The sequence below is a fragment of the Arvicola amphibius genome, chromosome 11, assembly GCF_903992535.2.
Source record: "Arvicola amphibius chromosome 11, mArvAmp1.2, whole genome shotgun sequence".
NCBI lineage: Eukaryota > Metazoa > Chordata > Mammalia > Rodentia > Cricetidae > Arvicola > Arvicola amphibius.
Window position 1 is genome coordinate 8,125,078 of NC_052057.2, and position 23,703 is coordinate 8,148,780.

Consider the following 23,703-nt stretch of genomic DNA (forward strand, 5'->3'; position numbering starts at 1 on the left):
GGTTTTTCTGATTTTTGATAGAAAATCAATTAGGTATAAAACTTAGGAATCACTAAGATAAGATATAAAATAGAGCACATTCTCTGCATTTACTAAGTACATATTGAGTGAATATTGCAAATGTAATTCTTATTTGACTTGTTTTGTTGTATAGAGTTTTAGTATGTTAAAGTTAAATTATTCCATTTTTTATATAGACAAAAGGAAGAAATATTGTGGAATAATAGCTTAAGATGTGTTACATTAATTTATGCTGTGGAATATTTGTTGAATGATGCAAAGATGTGTTGCATTCTTTTATGTTGTATTTGTTTAATTTGGTAAAACTGTGTTACTTTGCCTGTCTAAAACACCTGATTCATCTAATAAAGAGTTTAACAACAATAGCTAGGCAGGAGAGGGGTAGCCATGACTGCCAGGAAAAGATAATAATTAAGAGAAAAAGAGAAGAGGAGACACAAGAGGATTAGGAGAGGAAGACACCAGTGGCACAGCCAGCCACAAAGTAAGAAGGAAAGAGAGATATATAGAATAGGGAAAGGTAATCCCCAAGGCGAAAGGTAGATGGGATAATTTAAGTTAAAAAGACTGGCTAGAAATAAGTCAATCTAAGGCTGCACATTCATAACTAAGAAAGTCTCAGTCTATTTATCTGGGAGGGAGTGGTGGACCTTAAAGACCAAAGATTAAAAAATAAAAAATTATGCTGGGCGGTGGTGGCACATGCCTTTAATCCCAGCACTCGGGAGGCAGAGTCAGGCAGATCTCTGAGATCGAGGCCAGCCTGGTCAACAAGAGCTAGTTCCAGGACAGGCTCTAGAAGCTACAGGGAAACCCTGTCTCAAAAAACCAAAACTAACTAACTAACTAACTAAATAAATAAATAAATAAAACTAACTACAATCAGCTTTAGTATATTACAGTTTATATATAAGTTATATAATTTATATCTGTTAAGTAAAATGTTAAAAAGAATTGTGGTTTCTGTTGGTGTAATCATAAAATTAAAGACAATGGAACAGATTGATGGTGCCATATGCAAAAATGACTCATTTTTTAAATTTCAAATGTCCTATAAAGAAATGAACAAAACTAGAATAAAAAACCCACACAAATAAAATAGGAACACTTTGGAACATACAAACCCATCGTATAAATCTAGAAGTAACTCCAGCTCCTCTTTATTTTTTTAATTTTTGGTCAGATAAATCTTTTCACCATCATTTCCATATTTCTCTTGAGAAAAGAAAGACTCATACCACCCTGTTGCTTTTCCTGTGAAAACTATATGCATAATCTCACTGTTCTATACAGTCCTTTCTACAAATTTTTTCTATACGCTCAATGTGTAAATATATAATCTCAAATTTTCAATTGTTAAAAGTATTTGTTTTTATAAGTAATAACAAATTAAGAAAAGAATTGAGCTTTATAGTGAATTTCTGACAAATCTAATTGTGTTTTTATGGGAAATAGTATATACCATCCAGAAACATATGACATTAATAGAAAAACTCAAAGAATTATGAAAATAGAAGATCTACTTTAAAAATTAGGTGTAATGACAAATTATCATATAATACAATATCATGGTAAAATTACTTCACATTTTTAGGTTAACCAAAGATGAATGAGAGCCATAAGCCTCTTTATGTGCTAAGAAGTGCCAAAAAGGACATCTAAAATCAACTTTAGACCATTAAATGTAACATTAAATTCCAATAAAATTTAACTGTAATTTGACAACGCACTCAGTTTGAAATTTCCATTCCTAGGTAGTAATTCTCTCCATTTTACTTCCTAACAGGTTGTCCTTGGTGAACTTATTCTTTTGATCACACTTTGCACTTACTCATTTCTAGTGTCAAGGGTCAGACTGCTAATGAACAGCCAGACAAGGATGTCCCTGATCTCCAGAAACAATGAACCTCTATATTCTTACTGAATATTATAATCAGCTTGATAATATTTTCATAAATATTCTACATGGAAACAATTTTCATAATTAATATAGAGGGCAGGTTAATAAGGACCTAGGTACTCATCAGAAGAGCTAAAACCTTATGTTTGTAGTGCTGTTTAAAAGAAAGTAGAAATGTTCATCAATATTTGTCAGTTAAATCTTAGGTACTTTAGTTTTAGTACATCAGTGACATTTATGGTCCATCTGGACCAGAAAATCCTATGGCTACCAGCAGAATGTCCAGTGCAAGTGTTTTTGTTTAATTCATTTTCCATTTTTCCTCTCTTTTTGGTTTGGTTTATTTTTAAAATTTACTATGTTATATTTTGATCATATCCCCCATCACACACACACACACACACCTAATATTGAATATCATTGTGTATTTGAAGAACATTTCTTCCAAATTATAGTGCCCCTGTATACTCTTGTTATTTGGTCATCCACCAGAGTGTAATGGGCCAACCAGGGGTCACATAATTTAAAAAATCTGAGTTTCCTTATCCCAGCTGCTATCAATTGCTAGTATTCTCTCAGTGATATGACATTTTGCTCATCTACCTCTATGTGCTATTATTTTGTCTGACTTTACTATGTGCTGGTCTTGTGTATGTTGTTACAACTACTTGAGTATATATGTGCAACTGCTGTGTTGTGTTTGGAAGGCATTGTTTACTTGTATTCTACACCTCTGTTTTTTACCATTCTTCAAATCATTTTCCCAATGCTTGAGCTTTGGTAGGAAAGAGTATGACATATAATTCCTGCTTAGTACTAGGTAGTCTACTGTCTATGTGTTAATCATCATCTACTACAACTAGAATCTTCTTTTCAAAGGGTTGAAAGGAATACCAAACTATAGGTATAACAAGATGTCATTAGAAATTGGTATAAGACTGTGACAATTTGATAGAAATATAGAAATAGGTTTGTCTCTAGGGCGTATGACATGTCTACACAAGAGTTCTTTATTTTCAATTGACTTGTGACACTATTCCTGATTCTACATTGTATGGTGAAGATCATAAGATAGATTTTCTAGCAATTAATGATAAAACTATGAGATTCTCTGACAATGACATCATAGGAATTCACAATAACAAATAAAGTATTTTGTTACATGAGAAAAAAATTCTTTATTGAAAGAAATGTGATTTTCTCCCAATTTATACCAATATAGCTCATGACAGTTTGTGGTCAAATTCTTGAGGAGTCTTATTCATTAACAAAAGCCTTGAGCAATTTTAGACCTGCCATAAATAAATCTGATACCTTGACCTAGAATCTCTTATGGAGGGAACACTTATTGTCACAGAAGACATGAAGTTCATTACTTCCCAAATGGAAATGTGGCCCAGAGCTCAGGATGCCTTTTTTTCTGCATTTCTAAATAAGACCTTCTCGGATGTCTGTCTCAGACACTTCTACTAAGATCTCACAATGGTCAAAAAAAGGTCCTTGGAGACCTACTTAGCACTATCTCTTAGTACTTCTCTTCTCCTAGCCTTTGCTTCCCACCTTGATGTTCATAAAATCCATGATTCTTTTGTGAAGTGTCTCTAGGCAGTGATGTGATTAACTATCTATGTATCAATTAATTTGATCCTTAACAAGTGCAATTTTTTTCTTGGATATAAACAATGAAGGTCTTAGCATGTTCTGTAATTTAGTCTCCTGACTATATTTCACATTAAGTAAATGGTGTTATATTCATATCAGCTTGATTCTATCAATCAGCTACTATTTAGCAATTTTTTATATATAAACCTGACCGTGCATACTTATATATTCACCTAGTTGTGATATTCTGACTAGTCTTCTATAGTTACAACTTAGAAATTCTATCCTTTGAAATTATGTCAAAAATATATTTCTAAATTATTAACACTCATGTATAAGGAAATACATTCTTAACTGATATTTTTCATTTTGAATAAAAGATTGAAATCTAATACATTTCTCTGAAATAGTTTATTCTGTTTATCTAGAGTTTTCTAATTAATGGAATAGGTGGTATTCAATACTTTTATTAATAAAAATTCAGTCACAATTAAATTTTATTAGCATGTTTCTTTTGACAAGGCAATTTCTTTTAATACTACACCACAGTGGTGATTAAAGTTACATAGATTATGTAACAATATATTCTGTATATAAATACAGCCCTATATAAAGAGATAGAAGTAAAATTCAACACAGGAAGATTTGCTACACCCAAGAAAACATAGGGAAATATATAATGTCATACATGTAAATTAAAAACAAGGAAAGTATACACATGCACAAATACATACACATACATACCACAGTCACCACCACAATCAACAACAACAGCACAAGATGAATCAATAATCATTGGTCATCGATAACTCTCAATAATAATGGGCTCAATTCCTGAATAAAAAGACATGGGCTAAGAGAATATATATAAAAACAGGTTCCATCATTCTGTTGCATCCAAGAAACACATCTCAAACTAGATACCAAAATAACCCTAAATATTCAAATCAATAATTGGGATACAGACTTAAACAAGTAATTCTTAATAGAGAAATCGTAAGTGGTTGAGAAACACTTAAAGTAATATTCAGTGTTTTTAGTTATCAAGGATATGCAGTTAGATATTACTTTGAGATTCCATCTTACACCTGTCAGAATGGCTAAGATCAATAACACAAGTTACAGCTCATGCTAGTGAGGATGTGGAGTAAAAAGAACACTCCTATATTGCTTTAGGGAGTGACAATTTTTCCAGCCCTTTTGAAAATCAATATGGCATTCCTCAGAATTTTGGGAAGCAATCAGTCTTAAGATCTAGATACACTATTCTTAGGCATAGATCCAAAGAGTGCATCATCTTACCATAAGTACAAACATGTTCCACGACTCTTCATAATAGCCAAAACCTATTGGGAACTATTCAAAGAACATCCCTGATTGCCCTCTCCAGAAAAAATGGATATAGAAAGTGTGGTACATTTTCAAAGTAGAGTATTACTCAGCTGTTAATGACATCATAGGCAAATGGATGGAACTATAAAAAAATTACACCGAGTGTTGTAAGCAAGACCCCCAAAGAAAAACATGATATGTATTAACTTATATACTTATATGTGTATATTAGCCATTAAATAAATGATAACCAATATGCAATTCATAGACACAGAGAGTTTAGGTGTGGAGGACGCAACTAAGGAGTGTACATATATCTCCCTGAGATGGAGGATCACATAGATTTTATGGGTAGATTAGGATCAGGTGAAGAGGGGGAGGAGAAATAAAGTTGAGAATTGAAGGGCATTTGAGGGATGGTATGAATAATATATACTCTATATTTACATATTTTTGATGGTAAAAATTTGAAAATAGTTCTTTCTTAATGCTCTAAGGATTAAGATTATATGGCATAGTTATTATATTCTACAAGTAGAATCCCTGTGCACAGGTTGTACATGATTGATGTGACTGGCTAATTCTAGTCATTAATAAAATCTGCAGAAATATTCAGAAGCACTTTTAAATAGCTATAATTCTCTATATTATGTATGCAATATTTTAAAATTTTTGAACACAACGGTGATTTTATTCTTCCTATATGTTGTTTTCCTAAACTGAAGTAGTGACTGGCCACAGAACTGTTTTTCTCTCTACAACCTAAGAACCTGTTGAGCTGACACTTTGATGACTGAGTGAATATCTTTCTTTTCCCTCATGTGAGAGTTTCTTCAATTGCATGTGATCCACTTTTAATAGATTTCAATGGAACACTTTGCTTTAAATGAAGAGAAACTATGTGACAATCACTTTGAACATATTTCAGAAATGGAAATAACTTGAGAGTGATCTTGTATAATCGGAAGCACATTCTTACCTACACCTGGCATTGAATGGCTGGAGGCTCTCATGCATGACATCCCTTTATTTGACATCTCGCCCTGCCTCAGATTGCCTCAGATGTGATGTACACAATACAGAGACCAGGCATTCTTTTATCTTTTGATCTCACAGGAAGAACTATTGATTTTCTCCACTCAGTTGTTGCTACCATTCAGATTTTCATGTATAAGCTTTACCATCTAGCTCTTTCTATTCCTAGTTTATTAAATGTTTTTGTCATGAAAGCATATTTATTTGGTGAGATTTTTACAAATGATGATGATGATGATGATGATGACGATAACACTTAAGCAAACTGGGCCCAGAAACTAAGTAGATACTTTCTCAATGAGAACATAAAAATAGCATGAGATATGTGGACTGCTGCTCAGCCAACTTAATAGTTAAGAAACAGCCAACTGGAACCATAAGTAGAACCAGTGAGATGGATCATAAATAAAGGCAATTACTGCCCAAACCAGGAAACCTGAATTCAGCCACTGCCACCCATCCAAAGGGGTAGGGAGATAACTGACTCCACACAGCTGTCCTTTGCCCTTCACATGAGCCCCGTATTACATGTACCCATTGACACATCATCTAGGCATAGTAACAAAATAATAGTTATAATAATAAAATTTAAAACATGAGCATTACTTTCTTTTTTAGAATTAATATTACCCAACATATACACAAATAAAAATGGCAAGATTAGTCAAAAATATCAATATAGTGGAACCTATAAGGACCCTTGGCTATAAGAGGTATCAACTATTAATGACAGTATGTAGGTTTTACAAAAGTATAAAATAAATTATCATATAGGCAATCAATCTCACTTGAGGAGTATATAGAAATATTTTTAATCACTATCTCAAAAATATATTTATATGCTCATGTCCATTTCAATATAGCCAAAGAAAGAAATTATTAAATAGATTAAAGAGAGAGGACAGACTATTTTAATTCTTATAAAGCAACATTGATAAACCTGAAGGTCATTATGCTTAGGGAAATAAGGTAGTCACAAAGAATAATCTCCACATGATCCCACTTTATGAGGAAGCTACAAAAGTCAGGATCATAGAAATATAGTGTAGAATAATGGTCTCTGTGGACCGTGGGAGGAAATGAGTTATTACCAGGGGTCTGTTATGGAAGATAAATAAGTTCTGGGGCTGTGCTGTAAAATAGCATGCCTATTGTTAACACGACTTTATTGTATACTTAAAAATTTAGGAAGATTGATCTCACACTACATCTTTTCTCTACAGTGAAAAAGAGAAAAGAAAAAAACACAATGAGAATTTGCAGCTTTCCATACTTCCTTCCTTGTTCATTCTTACAATTTTAAAAATAACGTCCAAACAACAAAGGAGGACAGGGAAAAATCTCAGATTTGTAGCTGCTGGCATTTGTGTAATTTCAGCTTATTTCTTCTTAAGAAAAGCAATCCACAATGGTGAAGAATTCTGTAATAATCCCTCTGGAAGTGTGTAGCATTGCTGCAATTGAGACACTCTGTACAACGTACCTTGGTATTCTCATTATCAGGCACCTCTTCCCAGGCAGAAAGAATATCATCTGTTGATCAGTTGCTATCTAAATTCCCACACACTACATATTTTTCACAGACTAATTGGCTCCTGAATGTGAACATGACAGAATGGCTTACAGAGAAAGGAGCTAGAAGACAATGTCTCAGACTACATACGCATCTGCCACAATTTATGAACAGCTGCAATGGGATCAGAGAAATCAATAGCGCAGGCCAATGAGAGTCAATAAAACATTAGCTACTAAAGTTGGGAAAGAAAATAACTGAATCCCAAAGCAGTCTATGCTGACAGGTGACAATCAGCACAGAATCACAAAACAGATCTTCAGTTGCCTAGAGGCATGCATTTGATCTGATTTAAGTTCTGAAAAACTGTCCAGGGAGTGATAGATAGTGAAATCTGCATGTGAGCCCAGTGTTCCAGTGGTACTTTAGCACATCTGTATAATTCTTTTCCGAAGCTAAACACAAAGTGATTTTATACTTCCTGGTGAAACAGTATAAATTCTAGTTAAGGTAGTTTTATTTGATAGATGAATTAAATTCAGAGCCAATGGGGGAGGGAGTTATGCACAGGAAGAAATATCCCCTGCAAGGCAATATGGGAGGGGGGAAGGGAGTTTTAAGGAAAATCATGTTCAAGAAACCAAACACATCAAAAACTGAGTTTTGTTCAATTTACCATGGAAACAAATGATATAGTGATGCTAAGGTTTAATCCAGATGGCTAATCATATTTAACCAGTTTAAAGAACAAATCAAAAGACAGTGAAAATTAAAATATTATGGGTCCTTTTAGATATCTTTGTTTAGAGTGCTCAGGATTTCTTGTAACCAACAATGATCTATCTTCCAATTTGCTTAATCATCCAAGAATAGTAGTATTTGAAAAAATTAGAAGGTGTGGTCTTGTTGGAAGAAGTCTGTTAGTGGGAGTGGAGGCAGGGGGGCGGTGAGGAGGGGTGGACTTTAAACTTTCAAAAGCCAAAGCCAGGCCCAGCTTCTATCTCTTTGTGCTGCCTCTGAATCTAGATGTAGAAATCTCAAATATGTCTCCAGCATCATGTCTTCTCTAAAATTGACCAGATACTCGGTAACAAAGCAAACCTAAGCAGATACAAAAGAACTGGAATAGCCTCCTGTATCTTATCAGATCATCATGGTTTCATGTTAGAATTCAACAACAATGCTAATTGCAGAGAACATACAAACTCATGGAAAACTAATAGTGTTCAGTTAAATCATTCCTGGCTCAAGGAAGATATAAAGAAAGAAATTAAAGACTTCCTAGAATTCAACGTAAATGAAGGCACAACATGCCCAAACCTATGGGACACTGTGAAAGCTGTGCTAGGAGGAAAGTTCATTGCACTAAGTGCCCACATAAAGAAAGTGGGGAAAGCTCACACTAGTGACTTAACAGCACACCTGAAAGCTCTACAACAAAAAGAAGCAGGCTCACCCAGGAAGAGTAGATGACAGGAAATAAATTGAAGGCCCAAATCAATAAAATAGAAACAAAGAAAACAATACAAAGAATCAAAGAGTTGGTTCTGTCAGAATGGCTAAGAATAAAAACACCAATTATGGCTTATGCTGAAGAGGATGAAGAGTAAGGGGAGCACTCCTCCATTGCTGGTGGGAAGGCAAACTTTTACAGCCATTCTGGATATCAGTATGGTGGTTTCTCAGAAAATTGGAAACCAATCTACCACAAGACTAAGCAATACCACTCTTGGGAATATACCCAAAGGATGCTCAAACATGCTACAGGGACATTTGTTCAACGATTTTCATAGTAGGATTGTTCTTAATAGTCAGAACCTGGAACAACTTAGAAGCTCCTCATCTAGGATAAAGATAACATGGTACATTTACATAAAGGAGTCTACTCAGCAGTAAAAAACAATGACATCTTGAAATTTGCATGCAAATGGATGGAATTGGAAAACACTATCCTGACTGAAGTAACCCAGACCCAGAAAGATGATCAAGGGATTTACCCCCCTCATAGGAGCATATTAGTTGTAAAGCAAAGGATAAGGAACCTGTAGTCCTTGAACTCGGAGAAGCTAAGTGCAACACACCGTGCCCCCGTGTCTGCGCTCGGTGTGCTCAAACCCAGTTCATGAGCTTCGGGCAAAGGGGCTGGAGGTTAAAATACACAGACAAAAACAGACAGAGAGACAGCGACACGGGTCATCCTTGAATTTTCCAAGAATGCCCCTTTTATTGTGTTCAGGGGCAGATTATATAGAGATAGCCATGCCCCAGCCAAACCCACCAGAAACCACTCTCCTGCCATCAGAAACTCCTGAAGGTCTCATGCTCAGAACAGCTGTAGGCACTCAGATCAGGGGATTACAAGAAATTCAGGATCTGGGGTCTCACTGCTCCCAACAGCTAAGTAACAAGGAGAACCCTAAGAGAAACATACATAGATCCCCCCCACCCCGGGGGAAATAGACAAGATTTCCTGAGAAAATTGGGAGCATGAGGGTAGGGGAAGAAGGGAAGGAGGAAGGGAAAGAGGAGAGGAAAAAGGGAAGGGGGAGTGTCAGAGGTTGCGGATCAGCCCCACGTCTAAGTTTTGGTATAAATCTGGAGAATAAAAGAGGAGGAATTCTACAGCATGTGAACTCAGGACTTCATGAGAGACCACTGAGAATCTCCCTCTCGTTAAAGCCATGTGAGTTGTGTCTTTATTCCCGTGCCTTCACACCGGTCCAGAAAGAGATAGTTTATGTTGGGGTCTGGTCCAGAGAAATAATTTATGGTCCGGGCTAGCACCAAACCCCGACATAATGGTGCCAGACATGGGGAGAAGAACTAGAGGAACCGGGATGGTCGAGATGGGGGAAGGACAGAGTCCAAGAACAATGAAAGAGATATCTTGATTGAGGAAGCCATGATGGGGCTAGCAAGAAACCTAGCACTAGAGAAATTCCCAGGAATCCACAAGGATGACCCCAGTTAAGACCCTAAGCAATGGTAGAGAGTGTGCCTGAACTGGTTTTGCCTTATAGTCATATTGATGACTGTCTTAAATGTCTTTATAGAATCTGCATCCAGCAACTGAAGGAAGCAGATGAGAGAACCACAGCAGAGTATTAGGCTGAGCTCACAATGTCCAGTAGAAGGAAGGGAGGAGAGAGAATAGGAGCAAAGAGGTCAAGACCGTGGTGGGCATACCCATTGACACAGCTTGCCTGAGTTAATAGAAGCCTTTCTACTCTGGCCTGATGGCAAGGGAACCAGCAACGGACCAAACTAAGCACTCTGAATGTGGGTGACAGTTGTACGATTGGGGCAGACTGTGAGGCCACTGGCAGTGAGACCAGAATTCATCCCTACTGCTTGTTCTGGCTTTTTGAAACCCATTCTCCTCAAAAGGATACCTTGCTCAGCCTAGACACAGTGTGTAGGTTATTGGTCTTGCTTCAAAGCAATGTGTTGACTCCTCATGGGAAGCCTTATCCTCTCTGAAAAGTGATAGGTGGTGGGATGGGGGGTGGGGAGTAAGGTGGAGGGAGCAGGAAGAGTAAAGGGTATGGGAAATGGATTTGGCAGGTAAAATGAGAATTTTTTAAATAAAATAAAATTTTAAAATGCATGCAAAATTGAGGTTACATGACTGTGTTATTGGAATGCTTATTAGATGTGAATTTATTAGGAAGGCAATTTGCGTTTTAAAACTAAAGAGATATTTATAAAAATGTTATGCTAATGTATTCACTGACTAATACACAGCTACATAATCTTACTACACCAATACAAATGATTTGCACAATTGCAACTGCTCTGTTGGGTACCTACCAACTGGTTGGACAGATATACAGCCTTCTAATAATTCTCCTTTACTCTGTATCCAGTATTCATTTATCTCCCAAGGCACAACAGAGCCCGAGGTAACTTTGCAAAATGCACACACTGGACAGCATCTGTGTTTCACATACTCACATTGATGTCTTCCAAATCTAAATTATTTAGGACAATATTGTTCCTCTTCCATATGACAGGGGGTCTCAGGGCTCCCGCAACGGCACAACTCAGAACAGCGCTCTGTCCCACAGTGGCTGCTGTAATGGTAACTCTCTGTTCTTCAGGCAGACTCAGCTGGATCACCTCTGCAATGAAATGTGTCAGTATATTAGTAAGTAGGTCATTTTCCAACATTAATTATTATAAAGTTTTTGAATATGTGTGATTTTGGCTTTGAATTTGAATAACAGAGAATAAAGCTCCCAATGAAAAGAAAAAAAGAGTTAATTGTTTCCAATTAAAGGTCGAAATGATATTTCAATTTAGTTGATTGACAAGCATCCTCATGAGGCAATGAACTATTAAACACGAAATGAGTATCAAAAGGAGAGTTACAATAAGCATGGCAGATTGCATCTGAAAGAGAAATAAATTATTTAACTACCAATTCAACATGTACTGTGTCATCCTCATTGAAATAAAAATGCTGCTGTTTATTGTCTGATGAATTTGTACTGTAGTGAGGTGAGATCATTGCTGGGCAGCTTCAGAGAACAGTTGCAGAGCTACACAGGCAACTAACTCTACACTGACTCTAAGAAAATGGATTTATTTGGGAGAGGAAAAAAAAAAAAAACATGCTCGAAATTTCACCAACCTCATAGTAATGAAGTAGCATTATGTCTGTTCTCACCGAGTGCTGGCACGGTAAATTTTCCAGTCTTGGAATTTTACACTTAAACATTCCTCTTATCTAGTACTTATACGTCTGTCCATGATCATGCAGTCACGAACACATTGTTGGAAAGGTGGATGTGCCTTTTCTTTTTTCAGTCAGTCCCTACCATCTAAGAATTACCACTCATTCCCTGAAGACTCATCATTAGGATAACTGAAACAGTGTTTCCCATTTCTGCATCCACCTGGATACGCCCTGTGGCTCCTGCTTATTGTTTAGACTCTTATTCTGGTGACACACTATGTTTGAATATTACCTCTTAAAGTGCTATATATCACAATTGACTTTTTGGGTTTACAGACTGTTTATGGCATTGAGTGGCCCTCATTATGTCTTCTAATTTGAACCTGCCTGCGTAGTAACAATTTCTCCCTAGACACCTCTCAGTCAAGGTTTAGTTTTCTCGTACCTCTTCTATTAACCTTATCTCTCTAGAAGGAAAAAAAATAGAAATTCATATGGCATAACCATTCAACAAATAGATGTTTGGAGTTTGCTTTTACCATCAGTCTAAAGCATATTCTTGCCCTGGAAGACTGGGGCTGACAGAAGGCCTACACTCCCTAAAACACACTCAAGTGCTAATATTAAGTGATTTGTGTGCAGACGGTACAGTCCCACACACCACTAACCGGGGAAGTCAGAAATAGACTAGACCCTTAGTCTATTACACAGCAACTTGTCTTTAAGACAGGAAGAATTGTTATTTCGGTTATTACTGTTTTTCATTATCCAAGAAGTGGGCAAGATAGTCTTTAAATCAAAAACCCCTATTACAGAGAGTTTCAATCCAATATCCTAATTTGTAAATTACATCAGAAAAATCTAAAAAAAGACAACAATTACCTTGCCAAGTCATTTGTATAGACAGTTTAATTTTTCTCAATAACATTGACTGATACTTGCTTTTATTTTCTGATGTTTCCTGAATAATAATAAGAGTTCAGAGGGTATTTCCATCTGTTTTAGGTGATATATATGCTGCCCTATGTATACATGTGTATATATTTATACCCATTTATATAAACACACCTATACATGTACCCATATGGTGAAACTCACATATATACATAAATAGGCACAAGTAAGTGTTATTTCATTGATTGGAAATAGAACATTTTAAAATTTTCAGAGAACTCCGTTTATATAAAGTTTAAAAAAATAAAAAGAGAAACCAGTATAAACATATACATATATATATCATAAAGACCATTAATAATTATCTATGTTTATTCCTGAAGTATAGCATCTAAGTTCCTCTTTAAATAATAAAAAGATAATAGAATCTCTAATCTTAATAGCATCATATTACTATTGGATACTTCATTACTTAGAATTTAATTGCTATTTGGTTACCATGAAAACCTTTTCATCAACTCTTTCATGAGAAATTGGTATCCCATTTGAGGTAGTTGTGATATATTATATTTTAATTGAATAGCATGATCCTCTATAATAAATACTGACAATGAGTTCGCCTTCTAAACTGTATTTTAAAGAGAACTTATAAGTAGAAAAAAAAGAATTACTATTCAGGCAATAATAATATATACAGAAAACTTTTTCCTCTACAATTTTACTTTAATTTATTTTAGAAACTTTTAAATTATTAGCTAAAGTTATTCATTATTAACTAAAATTATAAAATAATTATTTAGGTATTAATTAAAAGTATTTTGAAAAATTATTTAGAATTTTGCATATCCCTAGCTACATAAAAGAAATTTTATCCACAAAAAGAATCATTTTTATTGAAACTGATGCAAATCAGATCAACAGGGTGTACCCTAGACAAAGTGAGCTGAAGTCCTTCGATCTAGGAAGTCACATGTCCATCTCTAGTCTTTTTTCATGCGATCCATTTTCCAACATTAACAGTTAAGCATTTTTATTCTTAACTTGCAATAAGAACACTTTAGTGGGAATGAATGATGTACTTATACAAAAGGTAGAATGTATAATTATCATATCCTATTATAGTATGTTTGAATGAAGATATCATTCAATTTTAAACTCTTTAAAATTTATGAGAATAACATGTGTTCAGTGTGTGTGTGTGTGTGTGTGTGTGTGTGTGTGTGTGTGTGTGCATGTGTGTGCATGTACCGATGCTCAAGAGTATTTTAGTATTTGGAATTGTAAACATAGCAAAGATTCCAAGAGAAACAATCTTTTATCTCTATGTGCTTGAATCCATAAGGATGATGGCATTCTTTGTTTTCTACCGTTCTATCCAGAGTCATCCTTTGATAGTGATGTGCAGAACGTTGCTTGCAGCAATAACAGCAGTCATTTTAGTCATCCCTAAGTTTTTGCTGTAGTGATAAAACATTTGAGTGAAATGAGCTTTAAGACAAAGCATATGTAACATGTTGTTCCATATCCTGTGGCCTTTTATGGTGACATATTTCTATGAGGACCAGGCTTGGGCAGCTGAGGTTCAGAGGAACAAGTTTAATTACTTCTTGAGCTCCACAGTGAGCCTGCTTAAAACAATAGCAACAACCCTCCCCCCCCCCCCCCCCAAAAAAAAAAAAAAAACAACCAACCAACCAAACAAACAAAAAACCCACAAAATACTCTAGTTAAAGGGAAACCTACGTGGAGTACACCTAAGAATGTTTTGAGAATTTTGTATATTTTATCGACTCATGAATGTCTCATCTTCCTGACAGCTTTCTTTAGTATGCAAGGAAAGAATTTTATGCTCCGATGGATGATACTGTTTCTAACCTCATGTTTTGAAGATTTGAAGACATGCCACTTCTACTGTAGATCTTTTTATTTTTGTTTGATAATTTAGCAATACAAAATCATGTAAATTACTAGCTTACTGTGGGTTACTATGTACTTTTTCTTATCTTCATGACTAGAATTATGAGAATTATAAAAATGTATTTTCAGGCCGAGGAGATACTTGTCATTCAATCAAGAAAACTTCCACCCTCTCCTCAGCTGCCCAAGGACCTAGCTGGGGGGAGGGTGCCAGAAATGTCCAGATCCTATTGCCATACTCATGAATATCTTGCATATCACCATAGAACCTTCACCTGGCATTGGATGGAGAAAATGACAGAGCCCCACATAGGAGCACCGGACTGAGCTCCCAAGGTCCCGATGAGGAGCAAAAGGAGGGAGATCATGAGCAAGGAAGTCAGGACCGTGAGGAGTGCGTTTACCCATTGAGACGGTGGGACAGATCTAACGGGAGACCACCAAGTCCAGTTGGAATGGAACTGATGGAACAGGGGACCAAACCGGGCTCTCTGAATGTGGCTGATGGTGGAGGAGGACTGAGAAACCAAGGACAACGGCAATGAATGTGAACTCTGCAGCATGGACGGGCTCACTGTGAGCCTTAACCTTCACCTGGCGATGGATGGAGACAGAGACAGAGCCCCACATTGGAGCACCGGACTGAGCTCCCAAAGTTCTGATGAGGAGCGGATGGAGAGAGATCATGAGAAAGAAAGTCAGAACCATGAGGGATGCATTCACCCACTGAGACGGCAGGACAGAACTAATGGGAGACCACCAAGTCCACTTGGAATGGGACTGATGGAACATGCGACCAAATCGGACTCTCTGAGGGTGGCTGATGGTGGAGGCTGACCGAGGAGCCAAGGACAATGGCGATGGGCTTGGTCTCTACGACATGGACGGGCTCTGTGTGAGCCTTGTCAGTTTGGTTGCTCACCTTCCTGGACCTGGGGGGAGTTGGGAGGACCTTGGACTCAACATAGTGTAGAGAACCCTGATGGCTATTTGGCCTCAAGAGGGAGGGAGTGGGGGTGTGGGTGGAGGGGAGGGGAGGGAAGGAGGAGGAGGAGGGGAGGAGATGGTAATTTTTAATAAAAAATAAATAAACTGGAAAAAAAGATTATTTATGAAACATTAAAAAAAAACTTCCAAAAGAAATGGTACACACGATGACCTATGCTTGTCACACCAGAGCTGAGGATGGAGACAGGAGGGCTTCTTGCTGTTGGCTAGTCATCCATATTTCAGTGAGACAGAAATAAGACGGATGGCTAATGAGGTAATACACTTGAGCTTGCCCTCTGTGCAAATTATGTGCACACATGCATTTTGGCACACGCACATGCACATGAACACGCTCACACACACACACACACACACACACACACACACACACTACTTTCTAGTCTTTCCTATTTTACAGAAAAGGTAATTTTTCACACAATAAATACTGATTACAGTTTTCCATCCCTCTACTCCTTCCAGTTTCTTTCCACCTCCCCTGCCATCAGAATACACTCCCTTTCTATCTCTCATTAGAGGAAAAAAGAAAGAAAGAAAGAAAGAAAGAAAGAAAGAAAGAAAGAAAGAAAGAAAGAAGGAAAGAAAATGCGAGGGAGGGAAGAAGGGAGGGAAGGTGGATAAAAGAAAATTTGGTTTCTAAGATACTAAGAGATGATAACAAAATATGACAAAATGAAATATAATAAAATAAAACAAAAGACAGATTGATGTTGGACAATACAAGGCAACAGAAGGAAAAGAGAACCAAGAGAAAACTCACAAGAATTAGAGACTCATTTGTTCACACATTTATGAAAAATACTAAATTGAAAGCTGTAATACACATGCAGAGGGCTTTGTCCAGATCCATGTAGGCCCTGTGTTTTGTGCTTCAGGCTCTGATTAATATATCTTCAAAATAAAATAAAGAAAAGAAAACTTCCCCAAAAGTAAAAGTTCAAAGGACAAATCTGGTCTAATCCCACTGTTATCTAGAATTTGTTAACTATTCATTCTAATAGTGACTATGGTATACATAAAAGTATAAATGTATATAAAAATATGTGATTATTAGCCAGACGGTTGTGGTGCATTTCTTTAATCCCAGCACTGGGGAGGCAGAGGCAGGTGAATCTTTATGAGTTCGAGGCCAGCCTGGTCTACAAGAGCTAGTTCCAAGACAGGCTCCAAAGGTACAGAGAAACTCTGTTTCAAAACAACAACAACAACAACAACAACAAAAATATGTGATTATAGAAGCAAAAGAAAATAAGAACATGGGAATCGTGGTGTATATAAAAGGAGAATGATGATAGTAAGGTTAAATTAGATTTTTAAATCATGAGAACTGGGCATCTTAACCAAGACTGCATTACATTAATTATGTGTCTATTTTACAGTAGGGACATATAGACTCCACTGTATATCTAACTTAGTGATACAGTAGTCTCACAATGTTAATTCCCTGTATATACATATAATTTATATTACATTGAAGCATAAAATAAGTTAAATCAGTGATATATCTAATAACATACCCTTCTCCCTCCTTACTCTAGCAAAAGACACCTGAAACAAATACTAATAACATAATGAGTAGGAAACATATCAGAAAAGATAATTAAGTGTTCTAGATGGAATGAATTGAACATTCTCCTAATGAGAGTGCTATGATGACTCAATAGCCTGATTCTAATTAACTGTGAAATTTAAATGATATTTATGTCAAGAAATGAAGGAATAACAAAGTAAATACTCATCTGGCTTATATAGACAAAGGTATGCACTAATTAATTACAATAAAGTGTGTAAAATTGTAGACTAAATGCATATAAAATGTTTTTATATATTGCCTTATAAATAAAAAAATAATGAAACAAAAGAGTAAGTAGAAATTAATTTTTCTTTGGCTAACACAGACTAGATCACATGGCTTTATGTATTCACTTCAATGGAACAAATAAACTATGTTAAAAAGAAAGTGTGTGTGTGTGGGTGTGTGTGTGTGTGTGTGTGTGTGTGAATGAGTTTATGCCCAGAGAGGTTAGAAAAATGTATGTAATCTCATTGGGCTAAAGTTATAGGCCAGTACCATTAACTTGGTGCTAAGAACAAAACTTCAAGTCATCCGCAAAAGCAAATAAGTGATCTCAACCTCTCAGCTATTGCCACCCCCTGCCCCACCCCGCACAGAGACTATTTAGTCTTAAAGACCTTCCTACTGTGTCCCAGAATGGGAGTGCTGTCATTCACAGCAAGATTGCCTCTGGAGCCATATTTCTATTTAATCGATATCTACATACCAAAATAGAGAGTTAGTAAAGAGGAAAGGTGATAAAAAAGAAAGTTTACAGCACAGAATGGATAAAGATAAACATTGAAGAAAAGGTGAGGCTAAAGGAAATGAGTGCATGTCAAATCCTGAAACCACAGCCAAAAGCATAGTAGAGAAAATGAGGCAAGCACAATATTTGAAATCGAGTTTTCTGTTAATGTAAAACATATGCCAATGAGGGAATTGAAGAAGCTGCTTTGATCTCAGGCAATAATAACAGAAACTAAAGGAATCACATCCATAAAGTTAACAGTAAAATTAAAGAAAATAAGACCAAGAAAAACCTTACAGTTCTATTAATATGTAAATTACCTATTCAATAGTAAGATGAACAGGATAACTTATAATCAAAAGTAGAAATATGAGAAGAGAATAATTCTTTTGCAGTGATGATACAGATTAAATTCCATATCAGCATTTTTATACATATCTAAATTGAGAACAAAATAGATATATTTTTTCAGAAAAAGAACTGAAAAGCAAATGAAGGAGGAAAGAGGTGTTGAAGAAAGGAAGAAATAGAAAGGAAAGAAGAGAGGGGGTAAGAAAACAGAAAGAGAAGGGAGAGGAAAAGTAGGAGAAATGGAGGGAGGGAGAAAGGAGGGAGAAAGAAGAGAGGAAGCAATGGAAGGTAGGAATAGTTGAGAACGCTGGTGAAGAAGAGAGGGAGGGAGGAAGGTGGGATAAAGGAGAGAGGGGGAATAAGGAAGAAAAGGAAGGGCTGAGGGAGTTGGAGAGGAACTGAGTCATGATCAAAGTCAGCAGGGCTGTCTGCCATTGGACCCTGAAGCTGTTCCTCCTGCAGATCATAAATGATTATAGCTTGGAAGCTCAAACTTGCAAAAAGAAAATGGAAAAACAAGAGGCCATAGATTTAAGAGGGAGCCTGGAATGGTGGTGGACTGATAGTAAGGAGGGGAAAATGTTAGAAATAAACTACATAAGTATAAAATATAATTAATTTTATTAATTTTAATAATTAAAATACTTTAATTTAATAAAAGATTGTGAGAAGAATTATAATCAAACTTTCATACTTCAAATGTCATGCTATTGAGCACTTTTATAATCTTGGCTAAGAAAGAGAATTCTTAAGTCAACCACAGAAGTGTAAATTTTATTCTGTTCATTAAATCATTTAAAGACACTATTAAGAGACCTAATCCACAAGTCACTGTGCAGATGTACTGCTCAAAAATACAACAAAATCTCACTGCAAACCGAATAATGATCTCCTACAGATGATTGCAAGCTAATAATCAATAGGACTGACAAAAGATTTGAACAAATATTCATGAGTCACTTTAAGGTACAATGCTCACAATACTCTGTGTAAAGGTGTTGCTTAGCAGTCCATGAAATCCAGGGAAGAAATGCTCAGTCCAGAGCCTACCAGTCTGCTTGTAGTTAAGATCAGCAATAGCAATGGTTGAGAAGTATATGGAGATATGCCAACTTTAAATACCTTAAACACGAGTGCAATTCATCTATACACTGTCTTCACTCAGAGATGAAGTCAAGGCAAATGTGTCTGTATAAGCATGCATCCCCCAAACAAGTCAACCTCATGTTTTACAGATGCCTTGAGTTATGGAACTAAGCAGGAAAGTTTCAGCTCATAGGGTGGCTTAGCATAAATGCAATGCATACATACTTATATATTAAAATATACACATACACAGAGTCCATTATTTTAAAAATAGACATTATATCTAAATTTTAAGATCATGTTACAATTAAATATTATTATGAAATGCTTATCAAGGTAATTTTTTGGCCTGATATCCAAATGAATTACGGAGAGTGAAGCTGTCATTACTAATAAAAAAACAGTTGATACATATATGGGTTGAGATGGGTACTAATTCATCATGTTTATGAATATATTATTTGACATTCAAAAGTAACATAATTTAACATAAATTAATAAATCACAAGTACAGCACACAGCCTCAGACCACAGGCTTCAGAAGCTCCTTTTTGATGCTCATCTTTAGAGCTAGGTGCTCTAGGGGTTATTCTAAAGTGTACATAGCTTTGCAAAACACATTCAATATCATGATGATACCTATTCTACAGTAAAAGAGCCTTGTAAAATTACAGAACATTAAAACAGCCAGCCATCTTTTCCCCATATGATTTATTTCAAAACAACATATTGAAGAAATTTGATAATACATTCTAATAATTTGTGGAATATTAAACATGTAATGTTTCACACATAAGGTGGTTTGAATATGACATGGATCTGTAGGCTCATGTAAGCATGAGCGGTTAGCACTGTTTGAAGAACTTTGGGGGTCTTTGGAATGGTGCTTAACTGGAGCAGATCACTGGGGGAAGGTTTTCAAAAAACTGTATTGCTCAAGCATCTCTTTCTCTTGGTCAGTCAACAAGATGTGATGATCCACCTGGCACTCAAAGATACAGACTCTGCCACTCCTGCTGGTATTTTCCCACACAATGGAATAATAACAATTATAATGGAAGAATCTCTCAAAGCTTTGAGCCAAAATAAACCCTTCCTTCTGTTGACTGAGCTTTCTGTCCCACTCAGTCCCACAGCCATTTGTCCCAAAGAATACGCAGATTTCTACTACATTAATTATAAACTGGCTGGCCTATTAGCTCAGGCTTCTTCTTAACTCTTATTCCTTACATCAGCCCATAATTGCTGTCTGTGTTAGCCACATGGCTTGGTACATTTTATCAGCAAGACATTCTCATCTTGCTTCCTTTGCAACTGGTTGACAACTGCAAACTGAGCTTTCCTCTTCCCAGAATTCTCCTGTTCTCATTGCCTTGCCTCTAGTTCCTGCCTTGTCACCCTACCTATACTTCCTGCCTGGCTACTGGCTAATCAGCATTTTATTATAATAATACAAGTGACAGGATACAAGATCATTGTCCGACAGCTTCTTTTCTTTTGCTTCTGTCAGGTGTTTGGTCAGGACAATGAGAATCGTAACACAGTATGTTTTACAATTTTTACTCTCATTCAAATGAAATTCATATGCGTCCCGGAGTTCTGTGAACACAGTAATATAGTGGAATCTACTTTAGCAGATTGTAACTAGAAGCTGCACTGATTCACAATGAGAAAAATCTAGCATCCATTTGGAAAACCATTTCTGTAAAGGGAGTGCAAGCAGTTCATTCACACCCACTTCAAAACTGCTTAGTGCTCCTGTGCTATGTTAGGAATTGTTGCAGGCACAAGGGAAGATTTTGACCCTGTGTGTGTTCATTCCTGAAATTCACTTTCCTGCTTTCTTTGCTCTCTCTCTCTCTCTCTCTCTCTCTCTCTCTCTCTCTCTCTCTCTCTCTCTCTCTCTCTCTCTCTCTCTCTCCCTCCCTCTTTCTCTCCTTTCTCTCTGTTTTTAATTACAGGCAAGCAGGGACGTAATTTCTACTCTGTTTCTTTCATGTGGTGAGACAGCATTTTCTTATATCAAGTTATGCAATGCCTTTTATATTGTTGTCTAATTAAAAGACTTCTGTTAAGAGATTGCTATCTGCCTAGTGGCTCACTTCAATACTGAGAAACTGGACATGAGATCAGAGCATTGGCTTTCATAGGCAGCCAAACAGAGTGTGTCTATTTAAGAGTTTATAGCAAATTGATGTGAAGGCCCTGGGAACCAAGAGCAGCCTACTCATTTCTGGCCCCTCCTCCCTGAATCCAAAGATGGGCCTCAGCGATGCAAATGATGAAATAAATTTAACACTTCAACCAGAATAAATTAGGCTATTGAGGGTTGACTGAGCTAATCAAAGTGCCAACTTTATACTAGAGCATCACATCCTTTACTGAGAGTGGGAAAGCATTGCGATTAGTCACAAGCATTGGCGGTGACTCTGGGAATCTCCTTGGGGTACACAGACTCAAGGCTACAAAGGGTTGGTGAACAGAAATACAGTAAAGGGAGTGGACGATTTGCAGGTGATCTGCTGGTGATCTGATCTTTCAAAACTAGGATCTGAGATCTTTCTTTTTTCACTTTCAATGGTTTTATGAAAGGGTACATGTGACAAATTCTTGGATCTTTGCAAACTTTTTTTCTATGCACATCACTGCATGCGTACAACCATAACATTTATTTAGACACCCTGCAGAAGATTTTTTTTTAATTTTTAAAAATTCTTTTTATTTGTTTTCTAGTGGCTTTTTCATTTCAGCAAATATTCCAATTATGGTTGGTAAACCAGGTCTAAAGACCAATTCTGGCCTAGGGAGCTGTTTTCCTGCCCTACAATCCGTCCTGAATTTCCTTCTCATCTGTGACTGCTTTGAGCTAAACAGGTAAAAGATAAAAAAGCAACAGATAACACATATGCAAAGCCAAAAGTATGTACTCCCTGAGCAGATGCAGCCCGTTTAGTGAACAGTTCCTATTCATCTGAGTTTATTTAAATAGGATCCATTCGATTCTGCCCATTCTGAAACACTACACCAAGCTACCTAGAGAGGACAAGAAGATTATCCATATGCATGTGTGGGTAAATTCACAAACCACCCTTCCCAGCCACCAGGCAGCAGCCGCTACACAGCATGGACAGCTGCTACAACTCTCATCACTCAGCAAATAGGAAGGGAGGGTGTGCCACTTGGCAATGCTTGCCCAGCATTCACCAGCTACATCTTTTCTATGTCTGATGTACAGGACAATGATCCTTTCTTCTCTCTTCTTGATACCCTGTCAAAATACTATTTTTCAGGCAACATTCTCAACCCAACAGAAAAAGAAATGTTAATTATTCCATGCAAATCATTCATACTACTAATCTGAGACTGGGAACATGGATGGGTCTGCTAAAGAGTATTCACATGTTAATAGGGCTCATTTCAATTTAAATATATGCTTACCCACCAAATTTTCAATAGAATACTTCTAAATGAAAAAGCTCCTCACTTTCTGTGGCCACTTCCTAGAACTCAGAAGGATCAAGATCTGAATAAGATGTCCTCAGTAAACTCCAGGCCTGCAGACAGTTTTAATTCCGAATTCTAGGTCTCAGCTAACACCTAGGACATTTTTTACTTTAGAGAACATGCCACTGTCAACCTTTGAGACAACTTTGAGATAGAAGAATCTTATCTTTTGACACTTTTGTTACTGTTATTTGGTATTAATTAAGTAAATTATTTGAAGCTGTTTCAATCAATTCCAAGGTTTCACATGCACCAAACAAGTACTGCACAACAAAGCAACATCACAGGCTCTGGATAGTTTTGTCATCCTGGGATATCTTTCTCAGGTGATCCTGTGGCATTCTGTGAAATTCAGTCACGGAAGTCAATGGTGCCTGCATTTTCTGCACTGGATGGCAGCAGTCCTTCCCCAGTGATCATCCATCACTAATGAATGGCAAACACATGTGACCCAACCTTCTGACCAGGCTCCCCTCATGTACAGTTCCCCACAGCACTTGCACACCCGCCAGCCACACCAGTAAGTAGCCCGGAAGCTTTTAGTGTCACACAGTCT

General features: G+C 36.6%; 1 protein-coding gene across 3 annotated transcripts in view; it reads right to left on the reverse strand.

Annotated features, from left to right (window-relative positions):
* Window positions 1-23,703, reverse strand: part of Fstl5 (follistatin like 5) — a 393,360-nt gene that overhangs the window by 154,153 nt on the left and 215,504 nt on the right. For all 3 annotated transcript variants that reach the window (XM_038348044.1, XM_038348043.1, XM_038348042.1), the window contains exon 6: window positions 11,358-11,524. In XM_038348044.1, the coding sequence (XP_038203972.1) occupies window positions 11,358-11,524 (167 nt within the window). The remainder of the gene's footprint in view (window positions 1-11,357; window positions 11,525-23,703) is intronic.